Source organism: Zingiber officinale, chromosome 2A (genome assembly GCF_018446385.1).
Source record: "Zingiber officinale cultivar Zhangliang chromosome 2A, Zo_v1.1, whole genome shotgun sequence".
Lineage (NCBI taxonomy): Eukaryota > Viridiplantae > Streptophyta > Magnoliopsida > Zingiberales > Zingiberaceae > Zingiber > Zingiber officinale.
The window spans coordinates 17,829,744-17,856,577 of NC_055988.1; the positions used below are offsets into that span (position 1 = coordinate 17,829,744).

The 26,834-nt window shown below is 36.0% G+C and overlaps 1 protein-coding gene across 6 annotated transcripts; it reads right to left on the reverse strand.

Moving 5' to 3' along the window:
- LOC122040868 (protein phosphatase 2C and cyclic nucleotide-binding/kinase domain-containing protein-like) lies at positions 1-12,356 on the reverse strand. Of its 6 annotated transcripts, none has more exons than XM_042600332.1 (17): positions 12,027-12,355; positions 11,528-11,559; positions 10,319-11,413; positions 9,654-9,785; positions 9,335-9,556; positions 9,118-9,243; positions 8,949-9,011; positions 4,956-5,038; positions 2,574-2,805; positions 1,973-2,286; positions 1,820-1,901; positions 1,665-1,731; positions 1,259-1,536; positions 1,060-1,125; positions 864-985; positions 645-801; positions 1-560 (listed from the first exon to the last, which is right to left on the reverse strand). In XM_042600332.1, the coding sequence occupies exons 3-17, from the start codon at positions 11,336-11,338 to the stop codon at positions 318-320; spliced, it is 3,207 nt and encodes a 1,068-aa protein (XP_042456266.1). In that variant the 5' UTR covers positions 11,339-11,413; positions 11,528-11,559; positions 12,027-12,355; the 3' UTR covers positions 1-317. The 6 variants fall into 6 exon arrangements, with proteins under 6 accessions (XP_042456266.1, XP_042456265.1, XP_042456264.1 ...); XM_042600331.1 differs by having other exon boundaries at positions 11,881-12,355; XM_042600330.1 differs by having other exon boundaries at positions 11,743-12,355.
- Between the last annotated feature and the right edge of the window lie 14,478 nt (positions 12,357-26,834).

A 26,834-nucleotide genomic window follows, 5' to 3' on the forward strand; every position in this document is an offset into this window, starting at 1 on the left:
TTGTACATTTCAAAACTATATATATATATGTATATAACAGGATTCACAAATCATCATAACCCATCTGCTTGCAGTCTTATTAACAGCTAAAATCTAGTACAACTCCATTATGTATCGCTCTACGAATGAATCTAAATCCTTGGTAAGTTTGGGTTACCTGGAACATGACTCTGAAGCGGAGATTGAGATTTGAAATGTTAGCTGCAGGAAGATATGGACGAAGAGCATGATCATCTGCAGCCGATGGATCATTTGAAAAATGGCCCAGGAAATCCGGCTACGAGTGGAAGAATTGGATGAGACCTGTTGCGAAAGCTTCACCAACCCTCCAGCCACTCTGGAGTATTGAGATCAGCTAGATCATGAGGGGAGGACACAGGAAATGTAGCAGCCTCTGCATGGTTTTCGATGTACGAATTGGCACGAGTAATAACTTCATCTGGCACCGGGAAAGTGCCATCTGCGATTAATTTCCAGTCGATGTCATTAAACCAAGAATGGCTCTTGATAGAGGTTGGACCATCACTTCCTAATCGTGCAGCTTCGTCAACTTCAAGTAGCTGATGAAAAGTTCTTATTAAAGTACACAATATGGATACAAAAGCAACTTGGATAAAAAAAAGTAAGTTGAAAAAGCAAGAAACCTTTGTGATAAGGTCAACTACTTCTATGCTGAAAGATTGAGGTAAAGTAAGTTGACCCTTGGCAATCTTTGCGAATGTCTCGAGTTCACTTTCTCTCCATGAGCCAAATGGCATTTCAGCTTGAAGCATGTAATAGATCAGTACTCCCAAAGCCCACCTGAGTGCATCACAAAATTGAGGCCAGAATCGTGAAATGCTGAGACATTAAGAGTATCTTACCAGTCGGCGGCGAACTTGTGTCCTTTTCCCAAGATAACCTCTGGCGCTAAGTAGTCTGCATTGCCACATATAGTGAAAGTTCTTTCTCCATCTAACTTCTTTGAAAATCTGAAATCTACAAGCTAAGGACAAATGGAATAGTGTTAAATGTCATACATTGAGCGACTTATTCATCATAGAGAAAAAAAAAAACTACCTGCAAACGCCCTGATCGATCGAGCATTAGAACGTCCGGCGAAACACCTCTATAGAGGATAGACTTCTGATCTTCAATATCGGATATTATTAATATTCTATTTATTCTAACTTTAAGATAAAATATTTAACATGCAAAAACAAAAGGAGGATCCTTTTGATTGATAAAAATACTTTCTACTAGGAAAGAAGTGTCTAACCATGTGTAATTCTTCCAGTGCGACAATAACTGAAGCTGCAAAATATTGTGCTGATTGTTCATCCAAGGGTGAGTTAATTACAGAAGCTAACGGGCACGCGAGACAGCAATCGAGCAGTATCCCGACATGTGAGTCATCAGCACATGTACATAAAACCTTTGGCACAAATGCCAATAAGCTCAAACTCTTCAGTAATTCTCTCTCTTTCAAGACACATTCTTCCTTCCCAAGATCTTTGATCTTCCTCTTAGAGAACATTTTTAAGCTTCGCATAGTATCTGATAGGAGCTCAAACATAGCATTACCATAGTTAAATCCACTTGGTTTTGACACAAATTGGTGATCAACAGAAAAGGAATATCTACAATAATTACTTCTTTTTTTTTTTTGCAAAGAAGATGCCTACCAGATGAATTTAAAATGACGAGGCCAATCTCACAACAGTCAGTGGAGTATATGCTCATCTTCCATTCCTATATAACATGCCGTTATCAACTTCAACATTCAAACTTTCCATTTTGTCTACAATTTCCTTCCAAAATTTATTTATTGATGGCTTACCAAATCAGAGAACTGAATATTGTGTGCACCAGAAGCAGAATTTGGTTCGACTTCTTTCATAGAATCTTGGAAATCCTTCGACCTAGAAGCCATAACACAATTCGTATAACCAGGTAAAAGAATTTCAAAATTTTTATTTTGTTAAATACGTACTTGCGATGATTGTTTTGAGTTTTTGTCAAAGGAGCAACTATCAAATCGAAGTTTTCCTTTGTAAAAACTGAACAGACCACCTTACCAACTGAAACTGCAGTGAGAGAACTAATATGCTCATCAAGAAGAGTCCACTGTCCAAAATGGCTTCCTTCCGAGATCTCAACTACATGTTCACCGTTTTCTTGAAAGTGACAACCCTGATCAAAAAGAGTGGAAAGAAGACTGCATGCGTTTGGACTCAACAGCTCTGGTCTGTATGTCAGCCTCACCTTACCTTTTTGGATTAGATACAGTGAAGAGAGATGTTGATTCTGCAAGATATATAATTGTATTGAGACGATGAGTAAACAAAAAATATACTAAAGGTGTGGGAGCAAATCAGATCTTTTTGGGGAATAGATGGATGAGAGAAAAAGAAAAAGGAGATTGAATAAGTGTTTTGTGTCCTTCGGCTTGGTGTACAAGTTAAACCATCTATCATCTGCTTACAGATTCGTATAGACATGATTAAGACATAATTGATGCAGGCTCATTCCCTAAAGAATTTAACTCACAACAAGAGAAAAAATAGATGCGCTTTAGATCAAAAACTATGAACCTTGCCAACTATTTGTTGTCCATCTGAGAAAGAAACTTCGATAAGAGCCTCCGCAATGTGGCTTAGTTGTAAGATTGTCAATTTGGAGAATAGGTCAACCGATCGGAGCAACTTTAGCGATGACAAATTGGAGAACTCTGACATAAGAATTCCTCGGAAGTCTTCCCTCTTCAAGCACCAAAGAGTTCCAGCAGTAACTGCATGAACTGATGCCTGAAGTGGCTTGTTGTACCTATGAGAGAACAGTTAGGCACAAAATTGGGTTATATCCTAATTAAATATATTTTGATGGTTAGCACATGAAGTGTCAAAGACATATCCAGCTAATATGATGAATGACAATGAGAATCAATCTCAGTTAACAAAAATGTCTTGATTATCCACACAATTCTTGAATAAAAAATTATTCCAAAAATGAAAAATTTTCCAGGTGAAATTCAATAAAAATTTATTAAGATGAGTTGCATAATTGTGCATAGTCCCCAGACAAATGAATATGACACCATGTCCAACTTCCAAGCAAGCACCAATTAGCATAATATAGCAAAATTCTAGAAATTAACAATGCAATGAGACAAGAAAAATATGATCATGTGAGGCCACAATCTAAAATTTAGCAGTGCTTACTGTCAAGATTTTAACAAGTAGTCAATTCAGTCACCAATGCAGCAGCTAGGCAGATTGGAACTGGATTCCAGTGGTTGCTCATGCAGATTAAAAAGTGAGACCACATATAGCCATATGTGGTGTAAAAAATATATCATAGTTTTCATTGGGACCAATTTAGAGGGAACCAAATTGATTTAAAAACAAAGTGTGCCCTATTCGGTAGCTCCTAACTTGTAAGTGTTATTCTAAACACATGTTTTGCAAGTGATAAGCAATTTATATTTTAAATAAATACATCACGATTGATAAACATTGATTTTATATTTTGTGTTTTGCATTGTATGATGGATATAATTTTTATTTAAAAAGGGCAGCCCGATGCACGAAGCTCCCGCTATGTGAGGTCCCGGGGAAGGATCCATTGTACGCAGTCTTAGCCTGCTTTTTGCAAGAGATTGTTTCTAGGGGATATAATTTTTATTCGATTGACATAATTTTCTGTGGAAGAATGAAATTAGTATTATTTAGGTTATGCTAGTGCAATCCTGTCCTATGTTGCCAAGATCAACCTTTGGTTTGGATATTTATGCAAAGATTTTAAATTAGTCTTGCATTTGTACTTCACATGTGTGTTAAGTTGTGTAGGAACTTGGTAAGACACACATAGAGCTTGCAAAGTTCATGATCCAACGAGGTCAAGTGTTGATGATGATTTGGTATGGCCGAGACAACACGCTCAATGACTTCGAGTTCAGATGAAGTTTGGAGGAGAGTGCATGAGGTATCCAAGAGACTGCAAGATAAGAAGCATTGAGATGATATTGGAGCATGACTTGGAGCGCCAAGTTGGTCGGCTTAATGGCTCAGAGTCTACTAGAGATCGGGGAAGGATGGTACGAGGAACATCGAGGCGTAGTGTTGATAGCAGATGGAAGAAGGCAAACTAGAAAGAGTGAAAGGAAGTAAACAAAATTTTTTTATTCATGCCTGAATCAACTAGATAGTTGACATATCTAAGGTTAGTCGATTTATGGTAAATTCTAGTCGAATGATCTTACAACAAGAAAGCCAGTTTAGTAGTTTAACGAGCATTATATTGCAAGTTTGTTTGTTTCTTTTGAGAGTTTCTTTATTTATTTACAAGTATATTTATAAGCTTAATTTGAGCTTTGTTGATAAAAATGGTACATAGGCTTTGTTCATGGACATTGCTTATGAACATTTTATCATTTTACAATATCTCTTCACAATCATCGACATGCTGAACATATATGATCAATAACTGTCATAAGCCCTCATGAGACTTACGTAGCCTTTCACTAACTAGTGCCATTACAATAAAATTTTTATTCATAAACTTGAGCAAGATTATATGACTAGGATTTTGAAGAAGATTACAACCTTTAATAAATAAAACAGCCTGCTGAATTACTAAAAGAAGATAAAACTTTTATCCATCATTACGGAAGGAAAGCACATGGTTGGAACTATAAAAAAATATGTATATGGTTGGTAATTATCTTTTTTTTTTTCTTGTTGGAGGTGCACATGTGTGAATCTACATCTCGAAAAAGCAAAATGTTTCATGTTTCTTTCTTATGGACAATTGAATAACATGATTGCCTAATAACTAGATATTGGGAGTATGTTGTGAAATATGCATTTATGTGAGAATTTCAGTAATATCCCTAGAGGATGTTGATACTATTTTATCATCCAGATGGGAGTGGAAATGATTTTAGAAGGATACATTAAACTATAGCTGCAACATACATTAGTGCTAGTTCTCCAAAGGATGACAGTTTCTCTGCTGTATATCGATGTAGAACTTTGGTGACTTCTTTCCCTTCTTCTTCCTGCTTACAATATCTGATTAGAGCCTACCCTAATTTCAATATTAAAATCACAAGAAAAATAACTTCTAAATATTCATTGCATACAATTTTAAGTAAATACGCCACATTAATACTGCAAGAATAATGTTAGCTGATCATGAGAACCCTACAATCTAGAAATTCAGAAAAACAAAAATTAGAGTTTACCTATCGTTATAGTCAGGTTCCTTTTGCACTTCTCCTTGGTAATAAATATAGGGCACTATGAATGTTTTTATGAAGGAAGGCCCGAAGCCTACCCATTAGGATAACTAATAGATATGTACAAGATGGTGTTTACAGTGGAGTAGTTAACAATGGGAAGCAAAAAAATGTTTTAATCCTTCAAAATATTGTAATTCTGTTTCAGCCACATCCAATCACATTTTCTTGCTATTATGATCCAAGTAATATGTAATCACTTTATCAAAGAGACAAAGAACCTGTGCAAGAAGGTGAGAATTGAATTGCCACAACCACGGCTTAGTAATGGGTGCATCTCTAACCAGTTATAGCATTGATGATCAAGTTGTAAGTTTGAACGCATGAAATAAAGAAGAATGGATGAGGGAACACTTGATCAACAAAATGCAGTCTGCAAGGGGCGAGTGTATCACTTTAAAAGGCAAGTCTGTTGTTTGCCCTATTCTTAAGACTAGGGTAATCTTCTTTTTTGAGATGCTGATGAAAGTGATAGACCCAGATTTTGTGGAAGACTTAACTAAACAAACAAAATGGATGATATTTTGTTGCATCATCGATCCTTCTTATCAAGTGTAATTACATGCTCTTGGCGTAGTTTAATTGTAACCTAGTAGCTATATCAAAGATTTTAAGCATCATATTGGTTCTTTTTATAATGACAGAGTAAAAGAGCGACACTTCACATTAGAAATGTCAGTCCCTCTATCTCTGCAACAATGAATAAATACTTAATGTTGACAACAAATCTAAGGGATGCAACGAACAGTGGAAATAAGAACATGAAAAGGTAGCCCCAGGACAATGGTGCAGCGGCATAGCACTTTCTTAGTTTCCCAGGCATCTAAGGATCAAGTCCTAGCTTTGGCGAATTAACTAATGAATTTCCCTTAATGGGCAGTTGACCTAAGAATGCTTGGCTTATGAGCCGCAAGTGCTTCTCGATTTACCTTGGTGGCCGGTGGAAAACTTCCGTGGGGTCAGGCTGGTCACCTCCAAGATTAGTTAGCATAAGTTGGATAGTTGGTGCCAACTAACAAGAACAAGAACATGAAAAGGTAGAAGTATATAGCTGGTGTCTGAAAAGTCCTTTTTAACTAGTGTGCCATTATCCCACCTATTTGTTGATGTGCAACTGATTTACTAATTTGAAGAGGGAGAGGATTCGCAAACACAATCTTGTCCCATAGTCCAACATTCACAAAGATACTAAGACTGCATCCAAGAAAAGATATGTATAGCCATGACAAAGTCTGCTATTAAGCAAAGCATGGAGGTGAATTTTCTTTGCATAGGTGTAGTACCATGAGAGATATTTTGAAAGCCTTGCCAATCCACATGCGCTTGATGAATGTTGATTGGAATCTTTCAACAATCTAAGTAAATAAGGTTTCATTTTGTTTGTCGAAACTTTAAGGTGATCTTACTACAAAATGAATCAAAGAGAGGTTTAAATTGTAATTCTTTTTCAGGATAGGAAACTCTGCTATTTGGGTAGGTAGTTCATTTTTGCAATCAAAGGGAGTAATTGTGAAATCAAATCACCACCAGATTTTTTGATAGAAAACCATCCGAAACTGTAGACATTGTTTTTTTCCAAATTCCAAAGTGGAAGACTGCTGATTAAATCTTTACATGAGATAATGGATCCTCTAAGTGAGACATCTTTTTAGAAAAAAAAAATCTAATTGATCTCTACCATTTGAATGAATGTAGCCATTATGTAAATGAAATGATCCATGAAAGCATCATTAATCCTTGCTAAGGAAGGAGGCATTGAAGGTTTTCATTTTTAGTCCATTTGCTTTGGTATGGAAGAACAATGGGTCTGTCACCCAGCTTGATCCACTTTATTTTTGCAATCTTTATAGCCAATAGATTGATGGATTCATACATAAATATTTAGGATTGTTAAGCTAGGAGACGAGTGCAAAAAAAAATGGAGGGGTTGATAGAGATGTTTTATATAAGATAGGATGATTGAAATAGAGGACGTCAAGTGTTTTTTGTGATTGTAAGATACCTCCAAAGTTTAAAGGAAAGTTTTACAAAATGATAATTAGACTTGCTATGTCATATAGAGTTGAATGTTAGGCTTTAAAGCGAGCACAAAAGTAAAAGATGAGACTTGAAAAGATGAAGATGTTAATGTGAATGTGTGGACATACGAGAATGGACAAGATAAGAAATGCGAATAATAGAAAGAAAATTGGAATTACGCTTATTGAGGAAAACCTTCAAGAGATACATTTAAGATGATATGGACATGTACTTAGGTGTCCAATAAATGTCCCAATTAAGCGATATAAAATCATGAAAAATATATACATTTAGTTAGCAATGATAATATAAGATAAAATTCATTTAAATATAAATAAAAATATAGTAGGGGATCAAGTCCATATAATCGACCCCATTTAGTGGGATAAAGACTTGGTTATTGTTGTATAGCTAATAGATTCTTTTGGCAGTCCAATGATTGTCTAGGGCTCGAAGGAGGTCGTTCACTACTAATTTTATTGAAGTGATATTGTAGATTCTTCAATGCTTTCTAATGAGTGAAGTTCTTGTAGTAAAAATGCATTTTCTCTTGTTTGGGTGGGTTAACACATGAGTCTTCTCCCACTCTTTAACTAGCTGGTGCAATAGAATGTTGCTTTAGATACTAGACGCTAGCCTATTTAGATGGCAGGTAGGACAATAGGTATTCGCCACTTATGACCAGGAAGATGTTCTCAAAATGAATAAGTTTGTCACCGGACAAATGAGATTTCATTGAGTCTAGACAGATACACGATTGCACCAACTGTATTTCCTTCTAGTGAAAGGAAGGTTCCAGTTCATGGATGACCTCACCAAGAAATAGAGATCCATGAGGATACATCTGAAATTTAGTCTCTCTCTTTGGCTAAGATACATGCTAACTTAAAATTTCCCACTAAGACTGATAAGACTTGAGTAAACAGAAGAGACCATGGGTATTTCATGACATAAGATTGATGGGCATGTCATGCCAAATTTATTCTGCAAGGTTTAGAAATGAATAAATAATAAGTCGAGGAGATCCATCTGATTTCATTTCGTTGCAGTCTGTGAGGGAGTGTGAGGTTAGAAGTAATCCCATCCTCAATGTACAACTATGATAAGGTCTGTTTTGTTTACTAATCCTGCCCTGGTGATGACATTTTGCAGCTTAGTCATGATAAAAGAACAATGAATTAAGGAACTTCCTACGGTAAGGTGAAACAGAGGAAAGGATTTTTCCAATTGCAGAAGGAGAAGAAAAAGGCTGTAGTAAGCTTTCAGGTATGGAACTTATAATTTGAACATTGTACTTTTCACTCTACATCCAGTTTTACAACTGCATCTATTTCTCTTTGAATTCCAACATATTATGTTTCAATTTTGATAGTTCGATAGTCATTTGAGATCTCCTCTCCCATGCTCACTTTATTACGTATTTCTTCCATTGCTCGGTTAATTGAGAACTCTCATCAATGCCCTTAGTTTCTAGATTTCATTTTTTTTATTCACCCTTGATATTCATAAGAGAAACTTGGACTATGCCTTAGTGTGTTATAGAAATGGATAAATTCTGAACAAAAGAGAGAGAAACTAAAAAAATTTCCAAATTATAAAGAAAATAAAGTACTTATCATGACATCATAGATTCATAAACTTGAACAAGCACCTGAATTGCTACAACTTCAAACTCTCCAGTTCCAACAACATAGAAGCAATCACCTTCCCCACCCTGTATTAATGAAGACACATCATTAAGTTATCTGAAAACTATAATTTTTCTTCCAAAAGTTCAATTCAAAAGTTTCAGTTATTTTTCACTGAGATAGAAAGACTACCTGTTGCACGACAACATCTCCTGGCTTCACATCAACTCTTCTCATGCAGTCAAGCAAAACATGTCTTTGTGAATCTGTAAGCTTTCGAAAGAGAAAGTGATCATGCAATGCCTGCTCAATGTGCGCCTGAATAGAAGTATTGACAACTCAACTATTAAGCAAGTTTCAGCTTACAATGAAGTGATATATATCTTTATGGCAAGCATATAGATGTTACCTCTTCTTCCCACGTTTTTCTATTTGATGGAGAGGGAGGGGCCCAAGCATATCCATTCTCAAGATAACTCTCAATAGCTTTTAATCGTGTGCGTGACGGATCCTGTTTTGCACGATGAGTCCTGGCGTTCCAATTTAAAGTGAGTGGGGATTCAGAACCTGTATCTTGAACATGTTCTGAAGGATTCAGAGGCATATCAGCTCCAGTTTTAGGTGACATTGCCTGAAAAAAATAGAGATGAAAGCAGACATTCAAATTAAAATACAAATTGTCCAACAAGCATTAGTTCACAAATGACTAATGAAAGACATCCTCATACATTAGGAATCCCACTTATATGAACAACAATGATAGTAATGTCATCTGTACGAGTTTCAAACTGTAGCCAAAGTCGATAAGATTCAGCAACAATTGCTGCACATGCATCACGAGGATCCTTAAACTTGGCAACCTGAAAATTTAATCACATTCACAATAAAGGAAAGAGACTGTAAGAAATTGATGAAACAGTAGCAAAAATATTTAAGGGTATGTACAAAGGAGAAAGCTACACTAAGTATTGCTATTAGAATAATGCCACAACCTGACTGATCAAAGGTTCTTCGTACAGGAAATTATCAGACATGTTACTGAATGGTCTTACTTCTTAATAATCAATTACATTTCCATAATATGCAAGCAATAAAATCAGAAGACCTTGGCTATTGTGGACCACGCTGCTGGTAGAGTAAAATGATTGTCATTGAACAACATATGGGTTTGAGTTTTAGAAAGTTTCAACTTACTCATTAAGTAACTAAAGTTGAGGCCTGACGATGCAGTGGATCAATTTAGAAATTTAATTTAAACATTCAGAACCATACAACTAACTTTTGATTCTCACTAACAAAGATAACATTTAGACGTTACCATTCTTGATGATAACAAATTCACAAATGCAAGTTGGAATCTGCAAGTAACTAAGGCTCAGAAAGAATTACTCACCATATCAACTACAGTTTGACTGGAAAGGAACTCAAAGACACCATCGCTAGCAATCACAAAGAAGGGATGGAGTGGAGTAAGCTCCATGACAAATATCTCTGGGGCTGCAACAACACCAATAGATTCTGCAACAGAATCTCCAATACTTCGTGTGAATGCTGTTCCAGGATACATTGCATTTTGAACCCACAGCCGCGGGGGATCACCATCATCGCCTTCTTCAGTACCCCAACACTGCACATCTGGGTTTTTTAGGCCCTCTATCTGATCCAACGTCAGCACCCTGGCTCCACAATTCTTGACTCTCTCAAGTTCATCATTCCTAAATGGAGTCTGATCTAATGAGAGATCCACAGCTACAATATCCTTCCCTCTCTTCTCTGCAATAACAGCCCTAGAATCACCTGCATTTGCAACATAAATTGTTCTACCCCTAACCAAAATTGTAATTGCAGTGGTTCCACTCATTGAATCATCCAAACTATCTGCATGCAACTGTGAATTGGTTGCAAGAAAAGCCGCATGGATAGCCTTGAAGGCATCTGTCTGAAACTTGTTACTCCGAAGCAAGTTTTCACACAATTTCCGCTTCACAAATTGCGAGCACTGAGCTCCATTTTCTCCATGCCCATCAAACACGCCAAAGAAATGATCATCCAGATTTGTACCAAATGGAGTGTGAATGCAAAAACTGTCCTGATTGGCCTTATCCAATGCCTCCGGATAGTATCCTCTCTGAGATAGGTAAGAGTATCGCAACTCAAAGTTACCTCCAGGAACTCTAACTTTCCTTGACCCTTCAGGGGGAAGAAATTGCGATGAAACCCTCGAGAGACGATTGATGCCCACATCAGAATCTCTAGTTATGCTCAGTTGGTTCAATTGATCTTCACTTTCTGCATCACTATCTGAAGAAGTATCACCAGTTTCCACACCCTTTATTCTATTTCCCTTGCTATAAGATGTTGTCGGGGAGTGAGGCACTCGCCCAAGACAGCCTCTCGAATAGAAACACCCCATTACAGAGTCAATCAAGAACAAACACCTGCTTTCTCTACAGCATTCTCAAATGTGAACTTTCAGAGCTCAGCACAACTGAAAACAACAGCAACAAATCAATAAATACGAAAGCACTTAGAAACCCCCAGATCTGGTGTTTATGTAGGTCTTCAGATATGATCCTCAAAATCAATCTTTGGCATAACCCACCCTAGTTTTCCCGCTAGCAGGATCAAGCAGGCCTGAAACGAATTGGTACAACAATATAAGAATCGGAAGCAAGATAATTCTTCACAATCTGTAATCTTTCATCAAAACGAAAAGCAAAACCAGATAGAATTATCTTTCGGCGAAAGCAGAAGCAGATAGAAGGGGGGAAAGGAAGAGAAACGAATCAAAAAGGCAGCTTTCCAAGATCTCGTGACCTAGGCGAGCAGCAGTTACTGCAAAGCACACTGAGACGGATGCACAGAAAGAACGCTCTAATAGGACAGAATATACGGTCGGGGGAAGGAGAGAAAAAAAAGCCCCATTTCCCATCGCTGCCGCGTTGTCATCCATACCGCCTCCATCCCTCATCTGATTCCCGGCTTTCGATCATCGGAAGGAGAGGCGGCGCGAGCAAGTGCAAGAATGCTGAGATGGACAAACCCGGCGCTATCTTTCCCTCTCCGCGGCCACGATCGTGCTAAAGGTGGACTGACTTTACCTCTCGCCCTGAAACAGACTCGCCAATGATGATGAATGGCTGAGGAAGCTGATTCGCTGCGGCCTACATGGGGATGAACTTGTGAGGAGGAGGAGCCGCCACGCCTAGCTGCTCGGTGGATAAGGCTGCCGGTTAGATCACTCTCCTGTTGTGAAGATGACGGGGTAGCGACCGGCTTGAATCGTGCTCATGTCGAATGGCGGCTCGGAGGAAAGCGAAAAGGAGAGGAGAGCTGACTCCGCCGTGCGCTCTCGGACATGGATAATGGATTCACGGGGTGGGCGTCAGTGAGCAGGCGCCGTGCGGCTTCGAGAATGCCGTAAAATTTAGGTGGATCTCCAACAAGACGGATAGATCCGCGAGTAAATACGTTGCTTTTATTAACCAAAAAAAATTGATGAACACGTCCCATATTAATGGATTCGATTTTATTTAAAATTTTCTGTCGGTTGTAGGATCATATTGGTTATGTAAGATTTGAAATTCGAATTTTGATAAAGTCGTGATAAATATTTTTTCTATGTATTAGTCAATATTTTAAAAATTAATAATTGTCTGTAATTTATCTCCTCCGTGTTAATGTTGGGATGGATTGACAGGGTCGTTGAGAGCGAGCGTATTCATCTTTTGTCACCATATTGGTGAATCGTCCTACCTTTTGTCACCATATTGGTGAACCGTTCTCCCTTATGTGTTAGTCACTATTCCAAAGGTTAGTAGTCGTCGGTGATTTATCTCCTCCGTATTGATCTTAGGACGGGTTGGCGGGGGGCGCTGGGCAGGGGCGGATCCAGAATTTTAAATTTGGGCGGGCCGCATGCTAAGTGACAAAAATAATTATCGTCAAAAATTTGTACACTCTTGTACAACCTCCAAATTTTCAATTTATGACTGAAATCGAGATCAAAATTTATCTAGAAATCACCGTCCTAGGTTACCGTGGTTGACAAGAAAACAATAGCGAACAAGCTCAAATGTAGTTCCGACACAAAACAAGGGTCAACGACCCTTCTCAAGTTGCGATATGACTTCAAGATTTTGGTATCAAACTACCAATAGAAAATTTAGGTTGTGGACTTTCTAAATATATAATCAATTTTTAATTCTGACGATCAACGATGCTACAATTGACAATGAAAACAATAACAATGATTTTAGAGTGAATTGGAAAAGATCGAGATATTTAACCATAGAAGAGAAAATGCCTATATGATAAATTAGAAAAGATTTCTATATAGTAATATTATTACTAATAATATTTGTATATAATTAATGATGTAGTTTCCTTTTGTTAAATTTAAATTTGGTTTTTCAACATAATTTCTATCAGGTAAATTAAAAAACACCAAAAAGAAATATTTTTCTCTTAAATTAGATAGCATATTGAATAAGTATATTATTCGCATCGATTATATTAAAATATATTAAAAAGGAAGATTAATTTTATCATCTTGTACTCTTTCACCATCTTAATTATATCTGTATACTATATATATATCCTAGTATATATAATATAACCATGCATATATAGGGAAGATTTACATGGAGACTTAGGGGGGTCGTGGCCCCCCAAGTCCCCTTGTAAATCCGCCACTAGCGCTGGGGGCGAACGTATTCATCTTTTACCACCATATTGGTGAACCGTCATCTCAGAACGATCTAATGGTTAGCACATGAAGTATTGTCATTGATCCTGCCCTGAAAGGATCAGTTATCATAATGCCTGAGATTCAAATCTCGACAAAACTGAGATAAATATCTCCCTTATATGGTAGTCATTATTCCAAAAGCTAGTAGCCGTCCGTAATTTATCTTTTCCGTGTTGACCCTAGGACGGATTAACGAAGGCGCTGGAGATAATCATATTCACTTTTTGTCACCATCTAAGATCTAGCATCTCGTATAATTACATAATTTATATAGAATTTTTTTTATAAATATATTATAATTAAGAATCGATGGTAAATTCATAAGTAAATAGGTTGCTTTTATTTAAAAAGACATGATGATCATAATGATTTTAGAAATTTTCATTAATTACTAAGATAAATGAAAAAATACTTATCATAATAATTAAAAACTAAACATTTTATAATTATGTACTTTATTTTAAAAAAACTACTCTAAAGATATCGTAACTAACTTGAAAATCGAATTACAAATTTAAAGTTAATAACTTAGAGTCCTAAATTTAGGATGATCGATTCAGTCCTATGAAAGTCTTTTACCGATCATCAGGGTAAATCGGGAAGCACTCGCAGCAGGTAGTCCAGAAGTCCAGTATCCTTTAGTTGCGTGTCCCATTTGAAGGAAAAATTCTTATAAATTCATCATAGCTATAATTAGAACCATAGATACCTGAGTGATAATCTAAATACTCTATCGCCACATTATAATTCCGAGGGGAGAATCCTCCCGCCGTAGCGCATAGGCTACGTTGCTTTTATTAGATTGTACAATGTTTGGTCCAATGATGATTTTTTATTAAATTGTTATTTGAGGTAAATTAGAAAGGGAAAAAAAAATCTCCTACCCCACTTTCATTATTATGTTCCATTTTTTTTTATTTCATATATTTAATTCTTCAACGAATAAACTGATAGATCTATTAATTACTTAACCAGTCTAACCGCTATACCGTTATTATGGTTCAATTTGATCAATGGGTGTGGGGTAAAAGAATACGATATTATCGTCTATTTCAAGATTAATTGAGTTATAAAATTTGAATGCCGGCTTTATATAAAAAATTTATTATGATTCCATTTTGACTAAACTTGTTAAAATATAAAATATTTTTTTTTTGAAAAAAAACTTAATTAAAATTCTTGTATAAAGAGCATTACTATATTAAGATATTCTTTTATAATTTAATGAAGATTATTTTATTTATTTTAAATTATTTTAAATTAATTAAAGTCAATTCAGTAGTTAGTTAAAATTATTACAACAATTGATAAATAAATTTAATTAAATTATTAAAAATATCATCAATATTAAATAATTATTCTTTTTCTCTATTTATTTGAAATCATTGGAAGGAAAAATTAGGGAATCTTTTTTCTTTATATAAAGTTTTTATTCATCTATTTTTTATTTGAAATCATTGCGGCCAACAAGGAAATCGGGTGTGATGGCGACGAACTCAATTTTGCAGTGCAAGAATTGTAGAGGTACAAAAACAAAGAGCGAATGAGGGGACGACACGGCTGTCCATCAACGAAACATATATATTTTTGACCTTTCAACATAAAATTTATTACTACGTGTCTCCGTCCTATCGATAAAATTCAATGATATATAATTTTAAAATAGTCAATAAATATACCTAAAAATTTTTATCATGAAATTATAATAGTTCTTGACGAGAAGTTATGATATAAAATAGTTAGATAATAGGTTCATTGTAACTTTTATTAAAAATATCTTTCTTACGAAACCATACAAATAGTTAAAAATATATAAAATTATTATAGTAAAAAATAATTATACTCACCCCAGATATTCCTCATAATTCGTCCTCAGGTTATGTTGATCCTATCTGAAAGTAGTGAAAGTGGCTGACTGAAAACGTGACTTTGATGATAATAAGATGAAGATTTGCTATCCTGTATGAGTTCTCGATATTGACCCTCCGATAGTGATTGATTTTTGGAGAGAAATAGTGAAAAAAACTATAGCAACGAGCATGCAAAATTATATAGCGTCGTGTACCTCTGCTGTGAATGAAGACCTTTTTTTTATAATGTCACTATTGTATCTACGCACGAATTAATGAAAGGACTGGTCATAAAGTGACTCTGATATCTTTTTAAAATGAGTCTGTAAATCTTTGTGATTTGATAGACTAGAAGTTTTGAAAGTGTGATTTGATTGCAGAATATACTCTGTCCTTTGTGACACAAAATGCCAAAAAAAATATAATAATTTGTTGGGTTATGAGCCCATAATAGATTACTTTAACCAACTAATTGAATTACTAGTATAGTATGATCGTCGCTTACTTCCAAGAAGTATCCGGTCAATATTTATGAATGCAGTCGGCGACTCAACTTTCACTCAATTTTTTTATTTGAATCGTATGCAACCAGGTGTCTAGCATGTTCGATCAAACCATACGTTTGATCGACTGGAGCACTCGGTTGGAGTAATCGATACTTGGCTCCATGCTTCATCATTGATTATGAAATCAGGCTTTAAGGCCAAACCGACCGGAGGACCTGGTCGGACGAGCCCCTAGCTTAATACTCCATTCGCGTACAAGATTGGAACTTATGGCCTAGTGGCCCGAAGGTTCGACCGGGTTATCTCCTGTTCCAAATAATGTTGATCACCTTTGACTTTGACTCCTATATCAGTCAGTCTCTTGGACTTTGACCCATCCCAGAGGGACGCACCTTAAATACTAGATCATATATGAAGGGAGGTAAATCACAGGATCTACTTATAGCAGATTATCAAATAGTTAGAGGATGAAAGAGAATTTTTTTTTCTTGAGGGTATTGAGGGTATGTATTCGCCAGAAATTGATTCATTACCTTATTATAGCAAAGTAGCAGTGGTGGATCCAGACAAAAATTTAAAGAGGTGCTAGATAAAATTTAAGACAGTGTAGATCCTAAAATTCACATAGTTAGGCACATACCCTTTGGTCTTCACCAGCTCCTTCAACCTCCCTAACATCTCATACATCTGCTCTGTAGCCTGGTGCGACTGGCGATGTGCTGTGAAAATAAACGTCTTGTTTGATACATATATCCAACTTCATCTAGTCTCCTTCCTTAGTCCTTATGCCATTAGATTGCATTAGTCTCCCGACCTCTTTAGCTTCTTCTAACATTCCATGCGATGCATATGTAGTTTCCAAAGTTATGGAGTACGATCATAAAGAGATTTTGTACCACTTTGCTACCGAGTTCCAAGTTCCTAAATTTCCTACAAGTTGCAAGCAAAGCACCCCACACAGATGAATCAGGATATATTGGCATTGCATCAATGAATTGCATTGCTTCATCCAAGTGGCCAGCTCGTCCAAGCAAGTCTACCATGCAAGTCTAGTACTTGAATCCCTGGTCGACAAGCTCATTATGGTTGCAATCTGAAAGAACACTAATGAATGTGATGTAGTTTGGGTCAATCCCTAAATCCATCATTTCATCAAACAATTTGATCACTTTGTATTCATGCCCATGTTGTTAGAAAGCAATTATCATGGATGTCCAAGCGACCATATTTAATTGATCCTTTGCCTCATCGAAGGTCCGATATGAACCTTCCAAGCAACAACATTTTGCATACATGGTGATCAAGGAACTCCCAACACATTGGTTTTGGACACACCTAGTTTTCACTATCAAGTAATAGACTGCAGCACCTTGACCCCATGAAGCTAGCATGGTCAAAGCTTGGAGTAAGGTACAAAAGAAAGTTTCATCTGGGGAAACTCCCTCTCCCACCATACGTAGGAAATAACCACAAGCATCTTCAGGGCAATCACTTTCAATCCAACCCATCATCATAACATTCCAAGTCACAACCTCTGTCCGAGCATCTGTCGAACACCTTCACAGCGCTTCTTCCAAGCACCAACATTTACAGTACATGTCAATGAGTGAGTTCCTCACATAGGCCAAAGACGACTCCACTGTAAGCTTAACCGACAAGTCGTGCACCACTCTCCCAAATCCGATGCTACACACATTTGAGCATGTACTCAGCACGTTGGACAAGCTCACTTGATTAGGGGTCAAGAGCCCATCATCGTTCAACAACGAGCGAAAAACTTCCATCTCATCATAGTATAGCTTGTTGTAGACAATCCCCACAATCAACGCGTTCTAAGAGACGAGGTTCCTCATAGCCATTTTGTCAAACACCTTTCAGAAATCCCAGACATAGTCGCACTTCGGGTGTATGTCGGTCAAGGCGCTAGCGACGTAGACGGCAGCCGCGGCGCTGTTCCGACGCACGAGGGCGTGGACTTGGTTGTCGAAGTCATCTGCGTCGACGCCGATGCAAGCAAGAAGGATGGAGGAGAAGGTGTGGGAGTTGGGAGCGGGGGCGGCAGAGGCGTGGAGGTGGGGGAAGAGGCGAAGGGCGTTGAGGAGCCGACAGGAGTGGGAGATGACGGACTTCCAAGCGACGACACTAGAGTGGCAGCAGACATTGGCGAAGATGAGAAGGGCACGATGGAGTTGTCTGAAGTTGGCATAGATGTTGGGTTGATGAGCTGGGCGTGGAGGCAGGGAGTGCTTCCGGGAGCAAGGGGGTGCTTCCGCACACCCCTGCTCCCCCTTGCCTCTGCCACTGCAAAGTAGGTATATCTGGGGATTAAAAAAAAATATAAAACTATTAAACATATATTAAACAAAACATATAATTAAAAGGAGTAAAATTATAATATAATGATACGGATACAAAAAAAAATTGAGAGGGATAGCTGTCCCTCGTATGTACGTTGATTCACTCTTGGCTGTAGTGACAAATCTACAAATTCAAATATGCAAGGATGATTTTTATACGAAATAAGGAACGATATCTTCTATCTCTATTAATAGAATCCTATAATATTAAGGGTTCCACCGTTGAAAAAGAGAGGGGAACGACTGCCAATGTCGCCCCATGCTAGGTCCACCCATGCTTGACTGTCATACATAATTGTGACTCACATAGGTGAGGTCTGACCACAACGACGATGCTAGCCGCGACACTTGCTGCAGTCTTTCTCTATGAATTTTTTCTCTTTATTTGTTATTTTTTCTTTTTTTCTTTAGCTTTCCTGCTCGCTGATTCATACCCTAATATATTTTTCTCTTTGGCTGATTCATAGCTAATATATTTTTTCCCACAGTGGATCTTTCCACTATTGATCCTTTTTTCCATTCGAATGTTTAATATATTATAAACTAAATAAAATATGTGATTGAAATTAAATTAAAACGTATGCAATTTGATCTAACCTGATACTTTATTATGATTATTAAAAAAATATAAAAAAAATGTGGTTTATTTCATGTTATAATGAAAACCAACTTCTCAAAACCATATTTGGGCATAATTAGAGTTTAAATATAATTTCATATAGCAAAACTCCTAATAATAATAATAATAATAATAATAATAATAATAATAATAATAATAATAGACTGTGTGTATGAGAATTACATATAATATTGTCAATTCAAATAAATTGGATGAGTTGAGATGGGGTCGAAATAAGAATATTATAAAAAAAATTTCAATTCGAATACGACCAAAAAATAATCCAAAAACTCTAGACCTGAATCTAGATAATCTGACCAACTTAAATAACTCCACCGACCTGGTTAAAAAAGATTATTTTATTATTTTTCTATAATCTTTCATTCTTATCTCAGTACTTATTATTATTATTATTATTATTATATTAATTTTTTGTTATATTGATATCTTAATTTTTCAAATAAAATTTTTAAATTTTAAATTCAGATTAATCTGATCAACTCAATCATAACACAATCCAAAAATCTCTAGTCCCAATCCAACTCGATTCGAATCCGAAGCTAATCTTAATCTCATATTTTTTATATCAATTCATATCAGAATGATAAATCACATTTATTTTTGACATCCTTATTTATGAGTCACATAAGAAGCTCAAGTGTCCACACCAACCTAATTGATGGCATAACTTCACACTTATTGCAGATGTCTTTCAGTGTGTTTTCTCTTAATAACTATCCTGTCAGACATATCATGTCACCAAAACAATAAGCACCTATATATTTATTATGAGTATTTTGGAGGACAAGGACAGGAACATCTGATTGGAAGCTTTACTTTCTTGATCTTTGATTTAATTAAGGACACCTTGCTTAAAACTTTAAGATTTCATAAGTTGTCACAAGCTTGACCCTTAATAAGGGTTTCATGAGAGGTACCTCTCCTAAATATATGAAATAGGAATAATAATGGGATGAGTTGAAACTCAATCTCATAATAAATGTGTCGACGGGACAGATTTAGATCGGTCTAAATAAATCTAAAGACAGATCCGAGTGGATCATGGATTTAATCGGACCCGTCTCGTATAATATTTTTTGTTTTTTATATTAATTATTAATTGAATAAAAATTAATAATTAATTTTTAATTAAATCAAATTGATATATTTTAATTTGTGATAATATTTTTTTGGTTATAAAATATTATTAAAATAAATGTTGAAAATAAATTTAATATTTAATTAATTTCTATTTTTTTATATTTAAAAAAAAATAAAATATGACGGATCCAACGAGTCTAACTTGGATCCTCCTCGTCGGATTCACAGGACAGGACAGGTGGGCCCAAAGGGAGGAGGAGCGGATCTCAGATTTGGCTAAATCCGTCCTAATCCGAATCCGTTGTCATCCCTAATATGAAGTGAAAGGAAGAAAAATGCAAATTGTCAAGATCTTAATGACCTAAACAATTCAATCCTTGTTCAAGTTCTTGGATGCTATTAGTTAAGATACTTATTATTGACAGTAAAAGATAAAGCTATTATATTGACAATATCTTTAGAGTTGACTAGAGTACCAAAAATAATCATTGAAAGTTAATGACTTTTACCAATATTTTATTACAAGACCAAAAGATTGCAATTGATTGCTAGAAAGTACTCAACTATATAATGTCCACCTATAAATTACATGTAATTTGTCGTTGACTAGAATCTCATTTTAGTGGATTGAAAATTAAATAGTCTACCTTCACTTGGTTTACAACCAATTGTAACCTATATGAAGGTTCAAGACTTGAGCTACGTTAACTACATGACTTGGGAGTATCCTAATATCATGAGGCTTCACAATCATCAAGCCCTAAGCATATCACCCACTATCTAGGCAGTTATAGCTTTATTATAAGATAATATTATATGCCTATAAAAAAAACATAGATTGTAATCATTCAATGTAATATTTATCATACTTTTAGGTCTTTAGCTTCTTGAGTCCACACAACCTGCTCTTTCCAAGCAACGAGCCCACTAAGCTCCTCCCTAAGCTCTAGTGCACCAAATCAATCCAAACCAAGCTCTCAAATCCATAAGTTCATGACTTCAAACCCTAATGTTCCGGTCTAAGAATGAGAGATGGGTCAACTCTTTTGACTGTTGACTTTGGTGATGAGTCAACAACAATTTTCTCCTCAAGTAAGCCAGGAGGTCAGTCGAGAAGTCATTGTTGGACGTTGCAAAAGATTTACAATGTTAAACGCTGAGGAAATGATTGATTCATCTCTCTCAACGTTTATTTCAATTAAGGGCCATCAAAGCATCGGTTACAAATGGATGCTTTTTTCTTATATATTTATGTGTCCAAGAGTAATCGAGAGGTGTGCTAAGAGGCGACCGTGGGCAAAGGAGCAAACGAGAACATCCCTTTAGGATTTGATTTGTGATCTTGCGAAGAACTTTTTGATTTGTGATTGCTTTTCCGACAATAAGCAAGAAAAACTTGTAGAGATTTGGCTCGTCGTCTTGGGAGATCACTGCAGGTGTTTATAGTTTCTTTATAGAATTTGTTTCGTGCTTTACAAACTTGCAACAATCATATGCTGTGAAGTCACCCAAGAAGTTGGATATCGAGAATTCAGCCGAGATGTCCGATGATGGGAATTCAAACGAGAAGTCAGATGTCGAGAAATCAACACTAGAAAGTTGGATGTCGCACGGGAATTCAACTGAGAAGTCAGATTACGAGAATTTAGCTAAGAAGTCGGCTAACGGGGAGTCAGATGTTGAGAAATCAGTATTAGGAAGTCTGATGTCAAGGAGTTGGATGCTAAGAAATCGACACCAGAAAGTTGGATGATGGGAATTCAGCCGAGAGGTCAGATGTCGTTGAAAAGAGTTAATGCTAGGTTAGAAGGAGAGCTAAGGCGTATCTTGGCGTTGCCCCTCAGACGCTCAAGTTAAAGAGTGAGTAATGAATAGAGAATGATGGAAATGAAAGCAGCAATGTTGTAGTTGTGCATTGGATTGCTCATACCTTTTGGTTGAAGAAATTGATAGAAATAAAGAAAATAGAGAATAACTATTTCTGGATGATCTTATTGATGACGTTAAAGACTTATTTATACAAATTATATAACTAATAATGAAAATATTAAATATGACATATAATCATAATAATAATAATTGTAGTAGTGAATATAATAAATTTAGAAATATTATCTTTTGTTGTTAATCTTTAATCATGATGCTAAATATAATAAATCTCGATTGATTGAAATCCATTCGAGATTCTTTTCCATAACTACTTTCTTTGTTGTCATTATCTCTCGACAAACTCAATGGGAGTACTCGAACGTTGAATTGATTGCTAACTTGGTAAAATATTGTCTAGATAATAGCTTGGTGTATATATCAGTAATTTGATCTTCTATAGAGATGTAAGAAACCAAAAGTTATCGAGTTGTCACACATTCGCGAACAAAATGAAAATTAATCTCCACATATTTGGTACGAGCATGAAAGACTGGATTTGCCGCAAGATAAGTTGCTCCTCTATTATCACACCAGATTTTGGGTGTAGCGGGTGGAGAAAAATATAATTCCGAAAGAAGAGATTGTAGCTAAATAATTTCGGATATCGCATTAGTGATAATTTTGTATTCAACTTCAGTGCTAAAGCGAGAGACTGTAGATTACTTCTTTGAGAGCTAAGAAATAATATTTCGTCTAAAAAATATTACAAATCCACTAGTTGAACGTTTGTCTTCAGGAGATTCGCCCCAATTTGCATTACTATATGCATTCAACTCTAATGAGAACTGACGATATAAAAAAGACCATGTAAAATTGTGACTTTAAGATAACAAAGAATTCTCTTAACACCTTCCCAATGATACTATATGGGAGAATGCATAAATTGACAAACATGATTAACTACAAAAGCAATGTCAGATCGTGTAATAGTGACATATTGTAGGACACCAATAATACATCGGTAGATCTGGGGGTTAGCCATTAAAGGAGAGGAAGGAGCATTAAAACCTCCTTTAATAATTAGTGTGGAGATAGGATGCACGCCATCCATTTTAGCTCGTTAATTAGGAAGTTTAGTGATATATTTGCTCTGAGAGAGAAGACAACCTTCAACATATGGAAGAAACTCAATGCCAAGGAAAAAATGAGCCTTATCGAGGTTCCGAATCGGAAACTCTTGATTAAAAAGATGGAGGAAAGAAGAGAGACCTTTGGATCACTTCCAATTATTAAAATATAATCCACGTAAATTATAAAAATATGGTAAACTTTCCATTGCATTTATAGAAAGCTAAGAGTCAATTTTTGATCTAAAAAAACCCTGAATGTGAAGTCAATTAGATATATGATGAAACCATGCATGAGGTGTTTGTCGAAGATCATATAAAGATTTTTGAAATTTACAAACATATATAGAAAGTTGCTGGTGGATGAAACCTGGTGGTTGCTCTATAAAAATAGTTTCTTCAAGTTGATTGTGAAGGAAAACATTGGAAACATCTAATTGTTGTATCAGCCAATGAGAGCTAATAGCTATAGACAATAATAATCTGATAGTTGTAATTTTGACAACCGGATTGAAAGTATCATTGAAGCCAATATTTGGTTGTTGACTAAAGTCTTTTGCAACAAAACGAGCTTTGTAGCATTCAATAGATCCATCTGCTTGATACTTAATTCGATAAACCCATTTAGAGCCCATAATATTCATAAATGGAATACAAGGAACTAAGGTCCATGGTTCATTACGTAGAAGATCATTAAACTCTATAGCCATTGCATCACACCAATTTGGGTCTTTGACTGCTTGTGTAAAGCTAGTCGGTTCAACAAAACTTGAAAAAACAATTAGAGCCTATGGAAGAGGATAACAGGTGGAAATTGGTGGACATCGAGCATAAATCTAACTTAGAGGAAGCCTATGTCGAGGAGTATCATCATCGAAACTACTTGGAGATGAGTGGTTAGATTGATGGGAATCAGGACTAGAGAGTGGAACATTGTTATATGTTGAGTCTGCAAGATTTGGTGGGGATGGAGTTAGCTCAAAATTCCATCTTCTCTTGTACTTTGAGTATGTCTTGTTGGAGCAACCTGTGATAGTTATGGTATACTATTAGGAGCAATCATAAAAGTGCATTGATTATCTGAGGGAGTGTTTAAGGGAACAACTACAAATGCAAAGAGAGATTCATCAAAAGTAACATGTTGAGAAACATATATCCGTCCAGTTGATATATGTAGGCAACGATACCCATGATGTAAATTACTATAACTAAGGAAAACACATTGTTGAGACCGAGTGTTTAACTTATGTTTAGAGTAAGGTCGCAACTAAGGATAACATGCACAACCAAAGATACGGAAGAATGAGTAATTTAGAGAGCGATTATAAAGTCTTTCCAAGGGGCTTTTGTTTTGAAGTAGTGGAGTGGGCAAATGATTGATAAGGTATACTGGGGTTTGGATAGTATTATCTTAAAATTTAAGTGGAATTAAGACATGATTAAGAAGAGCTAAGATAGTTTCAATTATAAGACGATGTTTCCTCTCAGCGGATCCATTTTGTTCAGGAGTGTGGGGACAAAAGACTCAATAAAGGATGCCTGAGGAGGTAAGATAACGATGAAGGGCTTGATACTCTCCTCCCCAATCAGAATGAATAGAGAGTATTTTACGATCAAAATAACACTCAACATGGTTTTAAAAATGATAAAAAAATATCAAAGAGATCAGACTTTCGTTTCATAGGAAAAATCTAAGGGGGTGTTTGGTTTTTTCTTAGGAATAAGAATCGGAATGGAAATCATAGTACTGTGGAATGAGAATGAGTATGAGCATGTATTACTCTTAAAAGTAATGTTTGGTTAGTTGAATATTTTCTATCGGAATAAATCAAAATTTTCTTTTTTACCCTTAAAGGGAAATAAGAGAAAAAATTAGATGTCAGAGAAAAATATAATAAAAGAGAATGATGAGAGAGAAAATATGATGAGAGAGAAAGTGTGATGAGAAAGAATGAAGAGAGGGAAAGTGTGATGAGAGAAAATGAGGAAAGAGAGTGTAATGGAAGAGATCATGATGAGAGAAGATGAGAGAGAAAATATGATGGGAGAGGATGAAGAGAGAGGAAGTTAGGGCTGTGTAAAAAAATCAAGAAACCGAAAATTGGACCGGAACCGGTAGCTTACCGGTTCTGGTTAACCGGTTAACCGGTTTTAAACGGTTTCGGTTAACCGGTTTCCACCGGTTTACCGGTTCCGGTTAACCGGTTTCCACCGGTTTACCGGTTCCGGTCTAAGTTTTTTTTGTCGGTTTAACCAGTAAACCGATAAACCGGTTAACCGGAACCATTTAAAACCGGTTAACCGGTCTAGCTATTTCGAATCAAACTTTAAAATCGTCTTTTATCTTGCAAAAGATGCCAATCAGTGATGGAGTATGTGCTAATGTCTCTGCCATAGTGCTTTTAGTTGCAGATGCTACGTTATTTTCATTAATTTCAACTTTCAAATTTTACAGGTGCTTCTGCTAAAGCTGAGGTTCCAATTATGAGAGGAGTGGCAACCTAAAGACTGTGGAGTCTGTGGACAACAGTTTTAGGACCCATAGATAGTTCGACATCTACATCTGAAAAGCTTTGCCTCCTTTTAATTTGAAGTGATGGAAATTCCTCTCTTTTAGTTTTAGGTAAGTCTGTGGTTTAACAAAGCTACTTCTAAGTTCTATCTCGATTAATAGTAGAAGCTGTTAGAACTCAAACAGTCAAACTCCTCAAATTCCTATCTTGGTCTCTGATTAATTTATCTCTTAATCCAAACGCCATACAATTATCACCTACAGGAATGACGAATGACTATGATAAAAATTTGTTGTCTCAACACTTGAAAGAAATAACACAATGAGAATCACAAACAATGCAGAAAAAGAAGTACCTGGACGTTTGGAAGTGCTGATTCACAAGGTGTTGTTTGAACTGCTCCCATTTGCTAACTTGTACCATTGTGGAACCAATGCAGGCTCACTTCTCTCCATTGATAGTATAGAACATTATCTATAGACAGAAAATACCCTCTTATCTATCGACACTGTATACAACCAACTCACAAATCAAAATAGTTTATGTATTAAACATGCTTTCAAAAGATCATAGAGTACTTGGCCAAGAATGAAATGCAAATCAGCATCATCAGAACTCAGAAGACCAATCTACCAAACCCTTTAAACCCGCACACGACACACAGGACCCCCTCCAAGGAAGCACTTCTCTAGAAAGATCCAGGAGTTTAAAGGCTAAAAAATCCAAGTTTAACGGAAAAATTGCAGCGAAGTCCAAACCCTAAAGGAGAATTCAGATCGATGAGAAGGAAGCGAAAATCTCAGTTCAACACAACAGTTCATCTACTACATAACCATTAACCATCATAACTAAAATTTATCCATTCGAAAATATCTTAAAAATACATCAATAGTTCAACACAATACATGCTACACATCAAACATTGTCTTTTTGAGTTTTTGTCTAACACAAATTCAAGATTTCTAAAGGATTTAAAATTGAACTCTGCACTCTTCAATGATGAACCACATGCAAAGTGGCTTCTAGGTTAGCATTTCAGCAAAGATGTAGCCAATGCTCCAAATATGGATAGCAGGGGTGTACTACTGCAAGTTCAATAGCAAACCAACTTATATATTTGTTGGAAAAGTCAATATTCCAGTTGCACGAAAAGAAATTAATTGTCCAAAACATATATAACCCAGTACCAATATTTAGCTAGTCATATAAATTAAAAC